This window comes from Sebastes fasciatus, chromosome 4, assembly GCF_043250625.1.
Source record: "Sebastes fasciatus isolate fSebFas1 chromosome 4, fSebFas1.pri, whole genome shotgun sequence".
In the NCBI taxonomy this organism is placed as follows: domain Eukaryota; kingdom Metazoa; phylum Chordata; class Actinopteri; order Perciformes; family Sebastidae; genus Sebastes; species Sebastes fasciatus.
Genome location: NC_133798.1, coordinates 29,548,125 through 29,568,574, shown reverse-complemented (window position 1 = coordinate 29,568,574; position 20,450 = coordinate 29,548,125). Strand labels below are relative to the sequence as shown.

At 38.4% G+C, this 20,450-nt stretch overlaps 2 protein-coding genes across 4 annotated transcripts in view; one reads left to right on the top strand and one right to left on the bottom strand.

The window, feature by feature from the left end:
- Nucleotides 1–316: 316 nt before the first annotated feature.
- Nucleotides 317–8,895, bottom strand: LOC141766859 (fibulin-7-like). Its single transcript, XM_074634035.1, has 7 exons — nucleotides 8,830–8,895; nucleotides 3,748–3,901; nucleotides 3,470–3,640; nucleotides 3,113–3,391; nucleotides 2,469–2,606; nucleotides 2,245–2,380; nucleotides 317–923 (listed from the first exon to the last, which is right to left on the bottom strand). Exons 1-7 carry the CDS (start codon nucleotides 8,893–8,895, stop codon nucleotides 563–565), a joined length of 1,305 nt encoding a protein of 434 aa, XP_074490136.1. The 3' UTR covers nucleotides 317–562.
- Nucleotides 5,395–20,450, top strand: part of LOC141766538 (RNA-binding Raly-like protein) — a 53,042-nt gene continuing 37,986 nt past the window's right edge. Inside the window, exons 1-3 of one of the 3 annotated variants that reach the window (XM_074633471.1) lie at nucleotides 5,409–5,460; nucleotides 14,193–14,288; nucleotides 14,397–14,657. In XM_074633471.1, the coding sequence (XP_074489572.1) occupies nucleotides 14,621–14,657 (37 nt within the window). In that variant the 5' untranslated portion in view covers nucleotides 5,409–5,460; nucleotides 14,193–14,288; nucleotides 14,397–14,620. Of the gene's footprint in view, nucleotides 5,461–14,192; nucleotides 14,289–14,396; nucleotides 14,658–18,916; nucleotides 19,022–20,450 lie in introns of those variants that run through there. The other 2 variants (XM_074633472.1, XM_074633470.1) reach the window with 2 other exon arrangements.

The following is a 20,450-nucleotide window of genomic DNA, read 5'->3' as shown; positions in this document are numbered from 1 at the left end:
AACGGACTCTTATGCTATTAATACTACGTCACTTGCTCCAACCATCGAATAACGCCACAGGTGGGTTTGGAGTTGGAGTTAGCTGAAAGCCCAGTTTGTCACATACTGTCGCTAAAGGGTGCCTCCGTGTGTCGGTTTCTGATGCCGAGGGGCACTGACCAAATGGCGATATTTGATGAGTTGGGAGTGAGAGCGGGCTGGAAAATTTGAACTTGGTATGCAAAGATCTTTAGGGTTTGTGACTTCCAGAAGAATTTACTCACCGTTTTACAGCCGCTCCTGTACCAATTATTTATGGGCCGGTGTGCGTCAATTGATGAACATGGAAGTTGCAATACCTCGTGTGGCAACAACTCCAAAAATTGTATATCTTTTTTATATCCCTCAATAATAAAAAAACATTAACAGTAATTTAAAAACTCACTTTTACAGATTTTTAACTTGTAAAAACGATAACTGTTGTGACTTCAGTTGGACTGTAAAAGTTCATCAGGCTCTTTATTTCTGGGTGAACTGGTCCGGCACCAAACGCTGGTAAACCCTGAACCCCTCAGTCCTCCCCCTAAAACTCGTATGGAGAAACGAACAGGGTGACCTTGGTGAGGTAGCGGCCCAGCAGGTTATGGCGTTCCAGCTCGCTCATCTCCACCTCGGCCTCTAGAGTGGCGGGACCCTTGATGGGCGTCACCAGGAGGAGTGTGCCGGTTTGCCGGCCGGATCGCTGCACGCTGAAGTGGCCCCGCCCACGGCCGCCTGCCAGGCCGAAACGCAGCGTGTCGCCCAGAACGCGAGCCGACGACACCCGGAAGAGGACGCGGGGGGCGGACATGTTTGACACCACGGACAGGAAGTGGAAGGAGATGGAGTTTGGCGCCTGAGTGCACGCCTTGTCTCCCAGCATGCACGGGTTCCTCTCACAGCGCCTGCAGAAACACAAAGTAAATATCGTTATGGATGATTTAGGATGTTTTTACTCTAAAGTCACTTCCTGTCTGGTATCTGCACCTGAGAAGATGAAACATGTTCCTGGAGTTTACCGTCCACATGAGATAAATTAGTTATGTTATGATTTATAAGTTATCTGTCAAATTGAGCAATATGTTAACAGAGTCTGAAAAGCAGTAAGGCCGGCAGTCACCGAACTCCAACTCCAGTGGGCTTTTGTTTTCGGGATAACGGGCTGTTGAACTAATGGGCTTTCACTCCAATGGGACATTTATCGAAGAATTTGGGTTTTGGAATAATGTGCTTTCGTCCCCCCTTTGACATGGAGCATTGAGTCAGCCGGACGTTTGAAGAAGACATTTATGAAGCGCTCCAGAGTCCAGAATTATTTTATGAACTGGTGGACATCCATCGACATCGTCGATTGTTTTTAAAGACACAGTGATATGAAAAAAATAGCCTTTTTATTTCTTATCTTGTGGTTTAATTTGCTCTGTTGACAGATTTTTTCCTGTTAGACATTTCTGTGAAATAGTCATATGTCAAATTGCTGAAATTTACATCACACAGATTTTTAAGGTGTGGAAAGTAACTTTTTCTCTGCATACAAAGTGAAGACCAATATCTAAAGAACTAAATTCTTAACCCCAAACCCATTTTTTTAATCTTTAGTAAGCAGCTTTTGACATTGTTATTTGCAACTCTCTGGCAGAATGAACATGTAACCCTGCTTCCCGCCCTGAGAGTCTGCGCACCACAGCGCTGCCCTCCCTGCATTACTAAAACACACAATTATGATCCAGCTGTAGGAATAAATCAAACCTCTAAAACCACTTTTGATTTAGTTCCTATTTCACGCCTCTCGACCGCCACCAGCTGATCAGCTGACTGGAGTCTGAAAACCTCAGCAGGGCGTCTGAGGCCAAACCTCAGGCTGACTCTCAGCCCGGTGGCTGTCAGAGGAGGGACGCTAACGGTCGGGAGGAGACAGGAAGGGGCTGACATGGAGGTAGAACTCATTGTTTTCAAATCTCTCTCCATCGCCCAGTCTTTGTCCTTTGTGGTGAGAAGGTTTCTGGTTTTCTTTGTCCTCTGCTTGCTTTGTTAGCAGTTTCATTGTGCTGTTGAGATGTGATTTAACTCTTTATTATTTTAAAGCTCGATGATGTAAGAAGAATTTTTTTTTTTTTTACTTGTCACATCCTACAGATGTGGTGTGGAGATTTGTAGCGCTGCAGTGATGAAACTAAGGAAAGCTATCAGCAGAAGGATGTAAATGTTACTGGATGTGATTCTTACATCGGTGACGTCTTGATGTACGTGGCGTTTTTCATGTGAGGACACTCCACCACCACGCACTGGAAACCTCCGTAGGTGTTCACACACACCTGGTCTGTTGTGCAGTTGTGCATCCGGTTTTCACACTCGTCGGCGTCTGAGCACAGAAGGACAGAGACGGACAGTTACAACACGTCTCTAAACATTCTCCCCCCAGCATATCGGGATGACCTTTGACCTCTGACCTGTGCAGCTGCGTCCGTCTCTGGAGAGGTCGTAGCCGGCGGGACAGAAGCAGTGGAAGCTGCCGGGAGTGTTTACACACTGATGGACGCAGAGCCGGCCGGGCTGACCGAGAGGAAACAGACGGCACTCGTCGATATCTGAAACACAAACAGGATCTTCAGTAGTAGTAGTAGTAGTAGTAGTAGTAGTAGTAGTAGTGGAAGAAGTAGTATATGGAATATGGAAATCAGATTGAGCATTTATTCTTGACATCAGACGTCAGTTTCCTCAGTCCAGAGGGCCACTAGTGCGTCAAAAAGCTGACTAGTATGTACTTTGGTGGTACTACTGCGGCGCCCGGCGTCACTAGTATGGATTCTGATGGAACTCTTTGGACAAAAGTGCCACTAGTTGCTGAAAAGGAGTGACGACTAAGTGACTAGTGCAACCAAATATCCAACTAGTGCTGACAAAGAGTGACTAATAGAGTAAACTCACGTCTGATACCAAGGATTAAAGCTCAATTGGTTTTCCATAAATATTAGTAGTAGTACTAGTAGCAGTATTGGTAGTTCCATATGTTAGTGGTAGTAGTAGTGGTAGTTCCATATGGTAGTGGTACTACTAGTAGTAGTAGTAGTTATTGGTGAGAAATATTTATCACCTGTGCAGATGTTGTTGTCGCGTCCTGATATGGTGAAACCCACGTCACAGGTGCAGCGGGTGGAGCCCAGGAAGTGAGTGCAGTGAGACGGACGGACGGAGGAGGAGGGGGGAGGCGTGGGTGATGAAGAGGAGACAGGAGAAGGCGAAGATGCTGAAGAGGAGGAAGAGGAGGAGGAGGAGGAGGAGGAGGAATCTGACTGAGCAGCAGAGATGGGGAATGAAGAGGAAGGAGCAGCAGGAGAGAAAGAGGCCAGGGTGTTTCCGGTGCTGTTGAAGACTGAAAAAAGAAAAAAAACGTCATAAAACTACTGGTACTGAACCAGTATCAGTACTCTGGTCCAGGATTGGTACTTACTTCTGCACATTGGCTGCTGGCCGCTCCACCTCAGAGACTCCAGACACACTCGTGTGCGTGGGCCAATCAGCTCGTAGGCAGGCTTGCACAGGAAGTGGACCTCGTGTCCGACGCCAAACACCCTGCCCAGTCTGCGGCCGTGAGGGGGCGGTTCTGGTTTGGAGCAGGATGCTGGGAGCAGATAGAGACAAGTTAATTCACCTTCTGAACGTACTCAACCTTATACCTTATACCCCAGGTGAAGATACTAGTATCTCTACACCAGGATAAAGTCTCACCGCCAGTCTTAAAGAGGGCCATGGTGCTGTTGTGCAGAGCGCTCATCTTCTTCCTGAGGGAGCGAAGGCCCTGCTGGTACGACGCCTCTTGGGCCACCAACATCTTCTCCACCTCCCGCAGCGAGTTCAGCAGGTCGTTGGTGGACGTACAGTCCTGTGGACGGGGACGAGGAGACATTAGAGGAAAGACTGAGAAGAATTTTTGATCTGCTTTATTTTACTGAACCCACTTTGCGTCCTCGTATGGCTCTTACATGTCCAGACTTGTGAAACGAGTCTTGATGTTCAGCCTTGATGTCTTACACTAAAACGTTTTCTGATATTTGTAAAGATCTGTTTATTGAAAGAGTTTCACGACCAAAAAGTTTGCAGATCAAAGTAAAAAGGAATAGTGGAAACTGATACACTGTACTGTCATCCAAAAGAGCACGGGTGACATGAACAGGTTGCATTAAGGGTGTCTGATCTGGTCAGACGATAAAATCGGACCCACGGGACTGCACCGCCCTGCACGCTCATATGACATATCCGGTTCTGCCAGCTTCCTGCTAGCTGTGTGCGGCTGTAATAATGGATATATTGGCTGTAATTCATCACTTTTATTATCTTCTAATACACCCATGTGCTGTATGCTGTCAGCCTGTACCGTGGTGGATGTATTAACGTCTCTGTTCCCAAACAACCGGCTGTCGGCCAGTAGCTAGTAGTGCTAGTAGCATGACATCAACATAATTTAATGGAGTTGTAGGCTATTTAATAACACGCAGGACAAAAGCACAGGACACAACCTCTTCTACATCCATGGTCTGTGGTCTATTGGACTCCATTTTGGATCCTTGACATGAAAAAGCTTGAGATTGTTCTCAAAATCTGTGTATTTTTCTAACTTCCATTAAATGTCCATCGCTCACTTTATGCTCCTCTGGGAAGCAGCCGGGCAAAAAAGTTTAATAAATAAATAGTTATAACGGTATGCATATGAATTATATTGTTATTGTTCAACACAGACCATTTCAGTATAGACATTAAATATGACGATAGAATATAAATAATTTAGTTTTACTTTTGGGGGCTGCACAGTGGTGCAGTGGTTAGCACTGGCGCCTCACAGCTAGAGGGTTGCAGGTTCAAATCTGGCTTGGGGCCCTTCTGTGTGGAGTTTGCATGTTCTCCCCGTGTTAGCGTGGGTTTTCTCCGGGTACTCCGGTTTCCTCCCGCAGTCCAAAGACATGCAGGTTAGGTTAATTGTTGACTCTAAATTGCCCGTAGGTGTGAATGGTTGTCTGTCTCTATGTGTCAGCCCTGTGATGGACTGGCGACCTGTCCAGGGTGTACACCGCCTTCGCCCAATGTCGGCTGGGATCGGCTCCAGCCCCCCCGCGACCCCTAACGGGATAAGCGGTTGCAGATGGATGGATAGTTTTACTTTTGTACGTCACTTTGTAGGCGGACGTTTTACTATTGTCCAGATGCTTTCAGTCCAAAATGGCTGGCTTTTCCCAAAAGTTTCTCATCTGGGAAACTTCTCTCAAAAGAAGAGAAGTTTCCCAGATGAGAAACTTTTGCTGAAGAATGTGTCAATCACGCTACACCTGTAGTTTAGTCCCGCCCCCCAGCTCTCACCAGCCAATGGGAGCCCGGCCTACTAGCAGAGCTAACGTCAGTGCCGCTAAAGAGAAGAGGCAGCAGGTGTTAGAGCTCAGATGTGAGAAGGTAAAACGTTTTATTTACTCTGTAGTTGTTGTTTAAGCTGCTGATGAAACTCGCTTGCGCACATTTCATGTGTTTGATGCACATGAGAAAGTGGAGTTTGCACTTTGAGGAGCTGAAATTGAGGCTATTTTGAAAATAGCTAACTGTTCTACACCATGCTGTCTGTCTCTGCTGTAAAGACTGAGGAACCAGGTTATAGGAGTTATTGTGCAGACCTGGTTAATGTGTTATTTGTATATGGATCAGCAAAATGTCCTCTTACTTTAGTATTGTAAAAGTACTAATACTTCACTGTAAAATACTGTGCTGCAAGTAAAAGTTTGAATACCATACTGTAAAATACTGTGCTGCAAGTAAAAGTACTAATACCACACGGTAAAATACTCTAACAAGTTAAAGTACTAACATTACACTGTACAAATACTCGGTTACAGTAAAAATACTAATACCACACTGTAAAATACTTTGTTACAATTAAAAGTACTAATATCACACTGTAAAAATACTGTTACAGTGAAAGTACTAATACCACACTGTGAAAAAATACTCTGTTACAGTAAAAGTCCTGCATTGAAAATGTTCCTTCAGTAAAAATAAAGCAGTATGACACTTTGAGCAGTGACACTGGCTTATGAGAGGTGGAAGTTACAAAAACTAACTGATAAAAATGGAGGTGATGAAGATGCATGTGAAGTGAAAACTGGAGTGATAAATGATCAGGTGATTTGATTAATTTAAAGCTGATTTCTCTAAAACAGTGAAAACCATGTCTCATCATTTTCACCATTCATTCACAACACAAAATTGACATTTATCATTTAAGGAAAATGGCCTCAAGGGGCGATGTCACAACAAATAATTGAAGAAAAGGGAAGTTTTTACATCCATTTTTTTATAGATAAAAAACACATTTCTGGAACGCCCTACGAACAGAAATAAAAATACAACCTGACCTGAAAACATTTAATGAAAAGGTGGAACACTGGCTGAAACTAAACCAAACCTGTGATCACTGAATATTGATTGGGAACATACAGTACATATGTAAATTGATTGTAATGTACGATGTTGGATTATGTGATTTCATGTAAGATGTGCTATCCTTTATTTTTTTTAAATGTATTTTCTTCTCTTAAAAGCCTAACCAGGGACAAGGTCTGCAAATTAGCTATGGCTAGAAGTCCTATATACCTTGCATCAGTTGCACTTTAATTAAGTGTAACAGTGCCTATGTATTGTCCCTGTCAAATAAACTAATAAATAAATAAAAATAAAATTCACATGCATCTTTATCATCTCCATTTTTATCAATGAATTTGTGTTTCTTCCACCCCTCATAATAGTTGTGATATTTGTGTTATGTGAATGAAATACTGGTGCTTTCTTGTTGTTGCTGTTGGTGGTACGTTGTAGGGGAGATACAGAGCACGTGCCTGCCTGGAGCTTCAGTATCTTTGTACTGGAGATAAAACTGATTTCCATCTTCTCAACTGACTGTGGGGACGATAATAAACACATTTTGAAAATGCCATATTGTTGATTAAAGATAAATAACAAATAAACGTCCCTCACAGCTTCCCCCAAAACTACAAATTTCTAGGGCTGGAACTAGCGATTATTTTCTAATCGATTAGTTGTTTGGTCTATGTTTGGATCAGTGTTCAAAAATATTCAGTTTACTGTCATAGAGAAAAAATATTCACATTTAAGAAACTGGAATCAGAGAATTGTTACTTTTTTTCTTGAAAAATTACTCATACCGATTAATCGATTATCAAATAGGTGGCGATTAATTTAATAATTGACAACTAATCGATTAATTATTGCAGCTCCACAGATTTCCTGTTAATCTGAGGCAATCATTACCCACCCTGTGTGTCTCCAGTCTGCAGTGAGTTTCAGGTGTGAGGTCTATACATAGAGGTGAAGCTGCTGTAACACCTGAGTGATAGTTGGACCGGAGCCAACCGCTGACCTCCAGCTGACGGTTAAAACACTGGTTCACTAACACAACACAAGAAAGAAGCTCTGGGTTTGTGTGTCTGGAGGCGTCTCTGAGGTTTGTTAGTGACCCAGTGGTGGAGAAAGAGGAGGGTGAACCTGAGTTCAACATGTTGGAGCGCAATTACAGAACATGCAATGTTATAAGACCAGGAAAGAAAATAAATTAATTAAATAATCAAGCATTAACAAACTAAAACTTAATATATAAAAACAAGGGCTGCCAAAGTTAACATGATGATAACATGTTAATGCAAATTCATTTTAACGCCAATAATTTCTTTAATGCATTAAGGCAACTTGCAATTTTTAGGTTGTAGCGGGCTCAGTTTTAAAGCTAGAGTGAAGATACTGGTATCATGTGAAACTAGAAAACCTATTGGTACCAATGGATTCCTTAGTAAACCTAATGAATCCATTGGTACCAACCATGTCATACCAGCTTGTCGTAAAGGAGGCTAAATAACGCTCCAAACTTACTCTAAATTTTGGCGAGGAAAAACTGTCATGGCCATTTTCAAAGGGCTCACTTGACCTCTGGCCTGGGATTGAGGTTGTCGTGTTATGATTTGAGCATATTTTTTATGCTAAATGCAGTACCTGTGAGGGTTTTTGGACAATATTTGTCATTGTTTTGTGTTGTTAATTGATTTCTAATAATAAATATATACATACATTTGTATAAAGCAGCATATTTGTCCACTCCCATGGTGATACGAGTATTGAATACTTCGCAAATCTCCCTTTAAGGTTTGAACAGATAAGAAATATGCAATTAATTTGTGATTAATCGGGAATAAATATTTAAATCGATTGACAGACCATATAAAATACCAAAACTAAACCTTTCTGAAAAACTGAAACTAAACTAAAACTAGTAAACACACTCTGAAGGCTAACTAAAACTAAACTAAAATTAAATTGAAAAGTAAAAAATAAAATAAAATAAAACATAATTGAAAATTCTAAACTATTATAACTTTGGTTTGAATGCAGGACTTTTACTTGTAACTTGTAGTTTTGCACTGTGGTATTACTACTTTTACTTAAATAAAAGATCGGAGTACTTCTTCAATCACTGCTGTGCACATGATGCATGTACAGATTTCAACATTTCACCAAAGAAAACAGCAAAGATTTGAGTAAAAATAAACGTTAAATAAATAAATAAATATATATATTGTTATCCTTTAACTGCTGCTCTAACCTGAGCATCAATCTAGAAGTATAGTGAGTACAAAAATACTACTGTTAGGACTCAGTGAAACAAGTATATAATAAACTCTTGGATGCAAAGAGAATTAATGTTCCTCCTCAGTAGAAACACTGTGAAACAAACCACAGTAACACAGAGTCACCTGTACTCACCTGAGCAGAAGAGAAGGACATGTGATGAAGACTCAGCATCAACAGAACGACCCCAACGATCTTCATCCTGATAAATCTCTTGTTTCTTCAGACTCCTCAGCTCCTCCACGGCGTCTCTAAAACTAAATCAATTCCTCTCCTTCGGCTTCTTTTCGAGGGCACTTGCCAAATTTCTCCTCCACTCACTCGCCGCCACCCCTCCACCCTCCTCCACCCTCCTCCTCCTCCTCTTCAGAGGAGAGAGGCGCCCACATCTGGAACCACACTTTCACTTTTTTGATCCATCAGCATCCCCAGAAATAGACTCTCAAATTAGAAGCCACTGGTGGCGTCTTTTTAATCATCATCCGAAGAACAAAGCGGCTGCAATTTAGTGACTATTTCAGATTCATTCTCCGGCTCAGGAATGTGACTTCTGCTCCACTTACAGCAGCTTTTTTTTGAAACCCTAAACCTGCTGTCATGAAGGATAATGTGGTGTGGCTCCTAAATGACAGGGCAGCCATATCTGCTGATAGCCCCGCCTGGATTATCCCCCCAGAGAGAGAGACCCTGAAAGCATCATCAGTTATATGGAGTCATATCTAAAGAATGATAATGGCAGAGTGTGAACAGACACTATAATCTACATGTACTATCTCTAAATCCCTAGAAGCTCGTGAACTAAAAGAAGCAAATAAAAAGACACGATCGGTGTTTTTAAAATTACTGAACAAGATTTATTCTTTCTACCAAACAAGGTCTTGACTGTCCTTGAAAACTCCTTGAATTTGATGTGAAGTATTCAAAAATATAAAACTGTAATCAAACGGAAAGCTTTTATGAAAACTGTCCTGTAGTCCTCTAATGTATGCAGTAGTGGAGGAAGTATTCAGAACCTTTACTGCAGTAGAAGTACTACTACCACACTGTAAAATACTCTGCTACAAGTAAAAGTAATAAAACCACACTGTAAAATACTCTGTTACAAGTAAAAGTACTAATACCTCACTGTAAAATACTCTGCTACAAGTAAAAGTACTAATACCTCACTGTAAAATACTCTGCTACAAGTAAAAGTACTAATACCTCACTGTAAAATACTCTGCTACAAGTAAAAGTACTAATACCTCACTGTAAAATACTCTGCTACAAGTAAAAGTACTAATACCTCACTGTAAAATACTCTGTAAAAAGTACTAAAACCACACTGGAAAATACTCTGTAATAAGTAAAAGTGCTAATACCGCTCTGTAAAATACTCTGTAACAAGTAAAAGTAGTAATACCTCACTGTAAAATACTCTGTAAAAAGTACTAAAACCACACTGGAAAATACTCTTCTACAAATAAAAGTAGTAATATTACACTGTTAAAATACTCTGTTACAGTAAAAGTAATAATACCACACGGTAAAATACCGTTACAGTAAAAGTACTAATACCACACTTTAAAAATACTCTGTTACAGTAAAAGTACTAATACCACACTGTAAAAATACTCTGTTACAGTAAAAGTCCTGCATTAAAAATGTTCCTTCAGTAAAAGTATGTCAGTATAAACATTAAAATGTAGTTTAAGTATTAAACTGTGACTGTTGTACTATCATATATTCTCGTATTTGATTATTATTAGTCATACATTATTATCAATTAAAAATGCAATATGAACAGAAATATGTAATTATAAATATTTACTGTAGAATTGAGAATCTGAATATGTTATCGTGTAACATGTTCCACACAGTAGTTTTAAGATGATAGATGATGGTTAAATATAACTAAATCAAAATGTAGAAATGCTTCAGTTTGATGTGATTTAGTGTTGTATTGGTGCAGCGAGTCTGGCGTCCACCAGGCGGCGCCTCAGTCTCTCATTACAACCTTTGTGTTGCAGAAAAGAAGTTTTTGTCTTTTTCCAAATATGCAGCTGAAGTCTGAACCCAAAGAAAGTCCTCTCAGAAACACATATTTGGGAAATGATTATTTATGTTGGTGGAGTCACTAAATACAACATGAAGCTTTGAAGCATGAAAAACCACATGAAGGCTGAGAGCTGATTTACTAAAGTTGGTTTTCAGACACAAACAAAACTCAGGTTCTCTTTGTTTCTGAAGTTAATGTTTGTTTTATTGATGCCTCTGTAAAAATAGAAATCGAACAGAAAGCTTGTATTAAAAACTGACCTGTAGTCTTCTAATATACACAGTGATGGAAGAAGTATTTAGATATTTTTGTAAAGTAAAAAGTACCAGTACAACAATGTAAAAATATGTCATTTAAAGTCAAAGTCCTGAATTCAAAATGTTACTTAAGTAAAAGTATGTAAGTGAAATTAACTAAATGTACAGTATTAAAAGTAAATGTACTCACATCACTTGATTTATCTGCAGATTACTTATTCGTTCAGCTCTATGAAATAGTGAAAAAAAATTCTCATCTAAATTTCTCAAATAAATGTCTTCAAAATGTTTGTTTTGTCCGACCAAATATCCAAAAGTTAATGCTGAAGCTGAAGAAAAGGATTAATCAGTTAGCAAGATAGTCGCCAATTATCTCTTTCGATTTGCTAATCGATTCATTGATGATCATTTCAGAGCTAATATTTTTCTTTTTTGTATTTTTTTTCTCTCTTTTCTCTAAAAATACAAAGTCAATACATTTGTAACATGCATAACATAGTATAAGTGGTACAGTATAATATAATGTATAATTAACTAATTAATTAATTTTCGCATGATTTGCATGATTTTTCTTTTGCATTTCACCCTTTATTTATTTATTTTCTTTATACATTTCTTTATGGATTTCTACTTCATTATGCAAATAATGGGGCTACATAAATAGATAAAAGGGAACATTAAACAGAAGAGTAAATAAATAAAGGAATTCAGATAAAGATAAAAATAGACAAAGATAAATAAATAAATAAATAAAAACAGAAACATTTTATCAATTAATTTTATCAATTAATTTATGGCTACGTTTATTTTTACTCAAATTTTTTCTACATTTAGTGACATTCATTTATTTATCGAGTAATTTATTTATTTATACATTTTTTATTTTTTATTTTGGCAGGTTCCGTCCTCCATAGTTTGGCACGCCCTCAAACAAAGCTAGTTAGAGCGGCGCTGGAGCGGAGTCTGAAGAGTTTGGTTTTGTTGACAAATCACAAAAGACTGGGCCAGCTGATGTTTTTTGAACATTAAAGCATGTAAACATATTCTAGTAGAAACCAAAAATACAAGTATGCACCTGAAAATGAGCATCATGGGTCTTCATATGCTTCCTCTTTGTTAATTGAATCGCCTGCAGCAGCTTTCCAAAGTCGTAGTTTGATTGACATCTTTCTCGTATCATTTCCTGTTGACACAAAACAGTAAAACGTATTTATTTAATGTGTACTTCCTGTCAAGATGGTATACTGTGTAGATTATACTGTAATATATTGCATACTTTATAATAACAGTAACTGATACAGTATGAAAGATGTTTCAAAATCAAACTACAAACAAAAGCAGAGAAATCCGAAACATATAGTTGTTATTTAATATTTGTCAAATGTTTGTATATTTATATATTTGTGTTTACGGCAAGAGACGATTATTGTGTGTGTGTGTGTGTGTGTGTGTGTGTGTGTGTGTGTGTGTGTGTGTGTGTGTGTGTGTGTGTGTGTGTGTGTTGCACTGACCGTGTGGTCTGATGGATAAACCCTCATTTAAATGCATGCCGGGAGGCTGCGAGCCGGCTGCTGACGGAGGTTAACTCCAAGATAAATAAAGAAGCCCAGGAGACGCCCCGGCTCCCCTCATCATCATATCTTAATTAGATGGGACAGCTTTAATTAAAATGAAATCATGTAATGGATTTTGTAATTAAAACAGAGTTGGACAGCGGCTGGTTGGTCGGGTCAATTTATAAACGCTGATTAAACTTTTATCAACCAATCAAAGCTTCCTGAAGTCCAGAGGTAAACATATCGTTTACTTTCTGAGAAGAGTTTTAAGGCTCGAACTGAACTGATGAACTGATATTTAAAAGGTCAGTTCATGCAGATACTTTTGGTTTAGAGATATTAATCTCTGAGATTTCTGCCTCCATGCCAATACAATGTCATGCAATGTGCTTTTCTTTGTGCTACTTATAGCAATAAAAAAATCTTTAAAAATTAAACAATATTGTCTGGCTAATCTAGAGACCCAATTTGAGCTGTTTTCATTGGGACTATTATTTCTACTAAACAAAAATAGGTTTTGAGACATATACCTAACAAATATGGAATTTGTGTGAACAGACCCTTTACATACCGGGGGCATTTTTTTTGTAGGATTAATTTGCACGTCAATTTGTTGTTTTTGTCAGGAGCATTTTCACACAGAACATGACTATTCCATGGCAAAAAAGCAACATCATTTTAATTTGGAACAAAGTTGATTTTTCTGAGCTTCCGCACCGGGCATAATAATAATAACAACAATAATGATATAAATATCTTTATTTTAGGGTTGTCACAATTAACGCAATAATAACACGTTAACACAAATTTGTTTTAACATCACTAATTTCTTTAACACATAACACAACTTGTGATTTTTAGGTTGTAGCTGGCTCAGTCTTAAAGCTAGAGTACTGATACTGGTATCATATGAAACTAGAACACCTAAAGAATCCATTGGTACCAACCATGTCATACTAGTTGGCGTGGAAAAAGTGTCATGGTCATTTTCAAAGGGGTCCTTTGACCTCTGACCTCCAGATATGTGAATGAAAATGGGTTCTATGGGTACCCATGAGTCTCCCCTTTACAGACATGCCCACTTTATGATAATCACATGCAGTTTGGGGCAAGTCATAGTCAAGTCAGCACACTGACACACTGACAGCTGTTGTTGCCTGTTGGGCTGCAGTTTGCCATGTTATGATGTGAGCATATTTGTTATGCTAAATGCAGTACCTGTGAGGGTTTCTGGACAATATTTGTCATTGTTTTGTGTTTTTCATTGTTTTCCAATAATAAATATATACATACATTTACATAAAGCAGCATATTTGCCCACTCCCATGTTGATAAGAGTATTAAATACTTGACAATTCTCCCTTTAAAGTACATTTTGAAACGATAAAAAATGTGTGATTAATTTGCGATTAATAATGATTAACTATGGACAATCATGAGATTAATTGCAATTAAATATTTTAATTGATTGACAGCCCTAATTCTTACTAACAACAATTACTAACAATATTCCATGAGACTCTTTTCCTTTCATGAAACCAAAAAATATAAATGTCTTCCTTCTGGTTTCTTATATGTTTTCAGATTTGTATTTGCCGTAACAGAAAAAAAATACATATTTAATTTCAGTTTGTTTTCATCCACTAGGGTGCGTAGCATCTCCACAGGACAAACACTGAGGATTCCCTGACTGTTATTGGACCTGGATGTACAGGATTAATGGAGAAACATCATAAACTTCAGGTCAGTGTTGTGGTACCTTCTGTTGCTTCTATTTTTATTCTATTGATTCCACTTCTCATTGCTTTACACCACCTCTAGCAGTGTTGTCAGATCTCTCTCTCCTCTCAGACTCTCTCCCCCTTCCCTCTCACCCGATAATGAACCGGTCATCCCTCCTCCACCCCTCTCAGTGGAGTGTTAGATGGTACAACCCACTGCCATACTCAGCGGTCACCTCTCTCTCTCAGTGAGGGAAGCATCAGTCAGACACTCTCAGTCGGCAGGGTTTATCTCTCTCCTCCTCCTCCTCCCCCTCCTCCTCTTCCTCTTCTTCTTCTTCTTCTTCTCTTGTCATGACCCATTTCAGGAGCGACTGCCACCGAGACAGACGTGAGTAACACACACACACACACGCACACACAGTGAGATCAGTAAGAAGATGTTGTAACTGAAGATGCTGATGTTGCAATGTGACTGTTAGCAGATTAAAGATGCTCTGAGTGCACTAAAGAGACTTCAGCTTCATCGTGCAGTTCATGAGAGGAAACAACTAGTGCGATAAGAGCAGCACTGACAATTGACAGAGTCATCCTTTAAGCTGTGAGATGTGAACTGTGCAGAAAGAGCTCATATGAGGGAGATCATTCATTCATTCATTCATCATGAACAGAGCATGACGGGATGTTGCACCGTTAAGGACCAGTTTGAGTTTTACATTTGGGCAGTTGGAGATACTGAACCCAAATTTCTCCCAATGATGATGGTAGCTCACTGCCATCCGTGTGTGAGAGAATTAATGTGTGTTGTGTTTCCATTCAATTGTCAAGCGAAATTTAAGCAAACTTTTGAAATGTTGCAAAAAGAAATGTGGATAATTACAGCGCCACCATGTGGCTGATTGGAGTCATACTTCTTGGGAAGCACTTGCACATCATTTCCAGTTATTGTGCCAAGTTTCATGTTTCTAGCTCAATTTGAGCTGTGGCATAAAACAACAAATACGTATTCTGTCTAACAGCCAGCAGGGGGCGACTCCTCTGGTTGCTAAAAGAAGTCTGGTTGTATAGAAGTATATGAGTAAATGAGCCTACTTCTCACTTGATTTATTACCTCAGTAAACATTGTAAACATGAGTTTATGGTCTCAATCACTAGTTTCAAGTCTTCTTCAATACAGAATGATGTTCATTTAGTAAATTATGGTCCCATTTAGAATCAAATGGACCATCAAAGTTCATTATAACATTTTTGGTCGCCTAAAAATGTCTTATTCAGCGTTCAGTTGTACTCAGCTCCACCGTCTCGTGTCACTTATGGATGCAAAAAAACAAGATGCCTTCTGCAAAAAATGCCTAACTCGAGGCTTCAAAATGGCAGTACACAAACCAATGGGGGACGTCACGGTGACTACGTCCACTTCTTATATACAGTCTATGATTTCCACTTCGTTTTTTTATATGCAAATTGAAAATATGCACAAAAGCATGGAAATGCACTGAAAACTGTGTGACCACGACTACAATAACTATTTAGAGTCAAGTTGAAGCAGGAAGTCGTCTGTTAAGTGTGATTGATGTTTGCCTTTGTATTGTCTTCCAAATAAGTTTGATTACAATTAGGGCTGTCAAAGTTAACCCGATATTAACGCAAATTTGTTTTAATGCCACTAATTTCTTTAATGCATTAACACAATCGATCTTTCAGAGGTTGTAGCAGGCTCAGTTTTAAAGCTAGAGTGAAGATACTGGTATATGAAATTAGAAACTCTAAGAGCTAAGTTAAAAATATACTAGCTTGTCGCGAAGGAGGTTAAATAAAACTCAAAACGTATGCCAAATTTTGGTGAGGAAAAACGGTCATGGCCATTTTCAAAGGTGTCCCTTGACCTCTGACCTCAATATATGTGAATGAAAATGGGTTCCATGGGTACCCACGAGTCTCCCCGTTACAGACATGCCCACTTTATGATAATCACATGCAGTTTGGGGCAAGTCATAGTCAAGTCAGCACACTGACACACTGACAGCTGTTGTTGCCTGTTTGGCTGCAGTTTGCCATGTTATTATTTGAGCATATTTTTTATGTTAAATGCAGTACCTGTGAGGGTTTCTGAACAATATTTGTCATTGTTTTGTGTTGTTAATTGATTTCCAATAATAAATATATACACATATTTGCATAAAGCAGCATATTTGCCCACTCCCATGTTGATAAGAGTATTAAATGCTTGATAAATTTCCCTTTAAGGTACATTTTGAACAGATAACAAAATGCGCGGTTAATGATGGACAATCTTGTGATTAATCGCGATTAAATATTTGAGTTGATTGACAACCTGTCGACGCACATTCCTGGGACATTACCAAGTAACGAGAACGCTGTATTTCTACTGTTTAAAACACTATCGTTATGATTTTAATAAGACTGTAAAGACTCTTGGCGAGCAGTGATCTGTGGCTCCTCTGGCTGGAACAGGTGCAAAGATTTTCCTTAACGTGTTTAAATTTAGTTCAGAGTGATTCAGTTGATAGAAGGCAGCTGGTGTTTGTGGTTTATTGTGGATTTTAATGTCAGAGTTGTAACAAACTGCTCCACAATGAATTTTCTGAAATCATCTACTGTCTCTTTAAACATGTATCTCAGCGGACTCTCGGGTCTTTTCTTTGATGAAAACAGTGCTAACCACGATAAAGATCAGCATCCACTTCAGCCTCCACACTCACTACTCAAGTTCAAGGTTGTGTTTATTCATCCATAAAATCATGGAAATGTCAGCGCTCACATCCTCACCACCATCCAACGGTCACAGATGAGAAATAACATCAGTGTTACAGTTTCTAAAACTGGTCCACTAACATTTCATCAGAGGCTGTGATCATCAGGGAGTGAAGAAACTCTGACATGTTGTTTTACTGCTGCAGGGATGAGTGGAACTGGAAACCGACATGTAATGTTTTAGGTTTTTGTGTGTTATTATGTAATTTGTTAGTGAGAAGAGAGAGGGTGGGCACTCACTTACAGACAGGATTGATTGACTCAATTAATCCCAAAATGCAACAGAAATGGCGGACGGAACCTGCCAAAAAAAAAAAAGATCAAATAAATAAATAACTCGATAAATAAATGTAATTAAATATAGCAAAAATAATATTCAAAATAAATGTTGTCATTAATTAATTGACAAAATGTGACATAAATTGATATTTCTGTTTTAATTTGCTTCTTTATTTATTTATCTTTGTGTTAATTCCCTTATTTATTTACTATTCTGTTTAATTTCCCCTTTTATTTATTCAGGTATTTATTACATTTATTTATTTATTTTTTATTCATTCATTTATTTTTGCTTTTTTATTTTATATTTATTTTTAACTGATGTATTTATGCATTTATTTATTGCTTTATTTCTGTGTAGTTTTCCCTTTGCATTTCACCCCTTATTTATTCCCTCAAACTTATTTCTGTATTATTTCCTTTATACATTTTTTTTCTCACATTTCTTTATGCATTTTTGCTTCATTATGCAAATGAGGGGGCTGTCACTCAACCTGTGTCATCGTGGGTTCAGAGTGCAGATAATAGATCGACTATATGGTATAAAAATACAATACAGAGGTAAATGAATAAAGAAGCAAATTAGAACAGAAATATTAATTTATGTCACATTTTAATAATTAATTCATAGTTACATTTACATTTATTTTTAATATGATTTTTGCTATATTTAATTACATTTTTTTAATTTAAATTTATCGAGTCATTTATTTATTTAATCATTTATTTTTTATTTAGGCAGGTTCCGTCCTCCATGGGCAACAAACACTTTGCATGAACGATGACGATGCAGTACAGAAAGGCAGCAGTATAAAGACTTGTGAAATGAGCTGTGAGATATGTTGTTTCCTCCAGTCTCATGAAGCATGATCAGTGTTTTTTCTTGGACAGACTCAAGTCAAGTTTGTTAAAAAGACAGAATCTACATGTTGCAGTGTAGAAATGAAGGAGGAAGAAGAGCTGAGCTGGTGTTCAGACAGGTGTCTCACCTGGCTTCTGTTGATTCTGTGTTCATTTTCCTTTCAGTATGTTGCTAATGTGCACAAGAGAAACAAGTTGTGGTTCTCCCAGTTGTTTCTACTCATTTGTTTTTTAATGCACATAAAAACCCACTAATTGATGACAAGGCAGCAGTAAACATCCATCCTCTGAAATGAGCTGCCAGACGCATCGTTTCCTCCAGCTTCATGAAACGTGATCAGTGGAGTTATTGTTTCAGAGTTTCACATTTCAACAGGATGAACTTCAGAATAAAGTTTGAACCGAGACATCATTTAGGTGAACAGACAGAAAATAATGAATCCAGGATGAAGAGAGAAAGTAAAATGGATCTGTTGTTTCCTCCCTGATCATCCAGATGGTCTGAATGAGAAGCTCCTACTTTATTTCTTCTTTAAGTGGAGGTGATTGTGTGTGAGAGGACAGGTGTATTTACCTGTCATATAGCTGCAGCTGGATTTAAAAAGTTGATAGTGGGCAGTGGTTTTAAATATGTTTCATGTGTTGACTTTACAGACTTTGATCTGTTCCTGTTTATTTATTAGATCAGGATTTACACTGACACTGTTAAGGCCACCTGACAGGAAGTCATGTGACTAGGTCATCAGCTCACCTGGATGTAGTTCCTGTTTGTATCCTGATGAAGTCACATGCAGTTAGAAGTTTGTTACACACCCAACAAACAGGCAAAATGGAGGCTCAGTGAGTTTTACTGGATTTATTTGACACGTCATTTATTTAAACAGGAAGTCTGTTAACACCATAGAGAGCTCTGGTCATCATGGGAGATGGTTAACGTGGAAATACACATTAAAAAAACATGAAAACAGATTTAAAAAACAGAGAAGAAACAATACTTTAAAAAGTTACAATCTTCAAGTTGTTTTTTTAGTGTGTACTGATATGATGGCCATAATCCCCAAATCCTTAACTCCATGTGATACAAGAGTTGATGTTTTTCTGCAGTGAGTTCTGCCTGTTTGATTGGCTGCATATCTGGCTAGAGGACGGACTGGATGAATATGATTTACAGTAAATGTTCCAGGACATTAAATCTCTCTCTCTGCTGCGCTGATTCTCTTCTGGATCTTATTACAGAACTGAGATTGTGTTGTATGATGTTGAAGAATGTGATAAACTTTAGATTATGTGCTCTGAGAAGACAAATGTGACACAACAAATGAAGGCTATCATATAGAAGTCAGCACGTTATTTACATATTCCCTCAGGACTTACTGTACTGCAGCGGCCTGTAGCTCAGCTCTCTGCTGAGGTTCAGGGCTCAGATTCGTTCATGTAGTCAGACAGTAGACCTGTTAACCTGTTAGCTTGTTAGCCTCTGGATATTATTCCTGGCTTTCTGTATGCCGACGTTGGCGAGACTCGCTGCCACAGTTTGGTTGATAGACTAATTTCAGTGCCAGTTATTATCAATATTTGTTTTAGATATTGATTGAAATACTTTTATCGTCTCCATGTCATTTCTAATATGTAAAACAAAATGGTACTTTAGTCCTAAATTAACTAAGTTAAAACAGGAGGTATGTTGTGTTTAACATGGACCTGTTTTTAATAGCACAGTCACTTATAGGTTTCGTTTAGAGAAACTTAAAGGGAGGGTCCATTATTTTTGAAATTTTTCCCACGTGACCTGACGTAGGTTTCTGCATGATGTCGCTGCTACATGTACAGTATATATACATCCTTATAGTCAGTGTATTAACCAGGGCTGTCAATCAATTAACATATTTAATTGTGATTAATCGCATGATTCTCCACAGTTAATCGCGATTAATCGCAAATTAATCACACATTTTTTATTTGTTCAAAATGTACTTTAAAGGGAGATTTGTCAAGTTTTCAATACTGTTATCAACATAAGAGTGGGCAAGTATGCTGCTTTATGCAATGTATGTATTTATTATCGGAAATCAATTAACAACACAAAACAATGACAGAAATTTTATACTTTAACATATTAACGATACTTATGATTTTTAGGTTGTAGCGGGCTCAGTTTTAAAGCTGGAGGGAAGATACTGGTATCATATGAAACTAGAAAAGGAATCTATTGGTACCAACCATGTCATACTAGCTTGTCGGGAAGGAGGCTAATTAATGCTACGAAGTT

What these genes read in the sequence shown, in the direction of transcription:
- LOC141766859 (XM_074634035.1), bottom strand. Translation starts at nt 8,895, where the DNA reads ATGAAGATCGTTGGGGTCGTTCTGTTGATGCTGAGTCTTCATCACATG. An exon ending in GGCCCTCTTTAAGACTGGCG is followed by an intron (nt 3,641 to 3,747) that starts GTGAGACTTTAT and finishes ATCTGCTCCCAG; the next exon opens with CATCCTGCTCCAAACCAGAA. An exon ending in CGACAACAACATCTGCACAG is followed by an intron (nt 2,607 to 3,112) that starts GTGATAAATATT and finishes TTTGTGTTTCAG; the next exon opens with ATATCGACGAGTGCCGTCTG.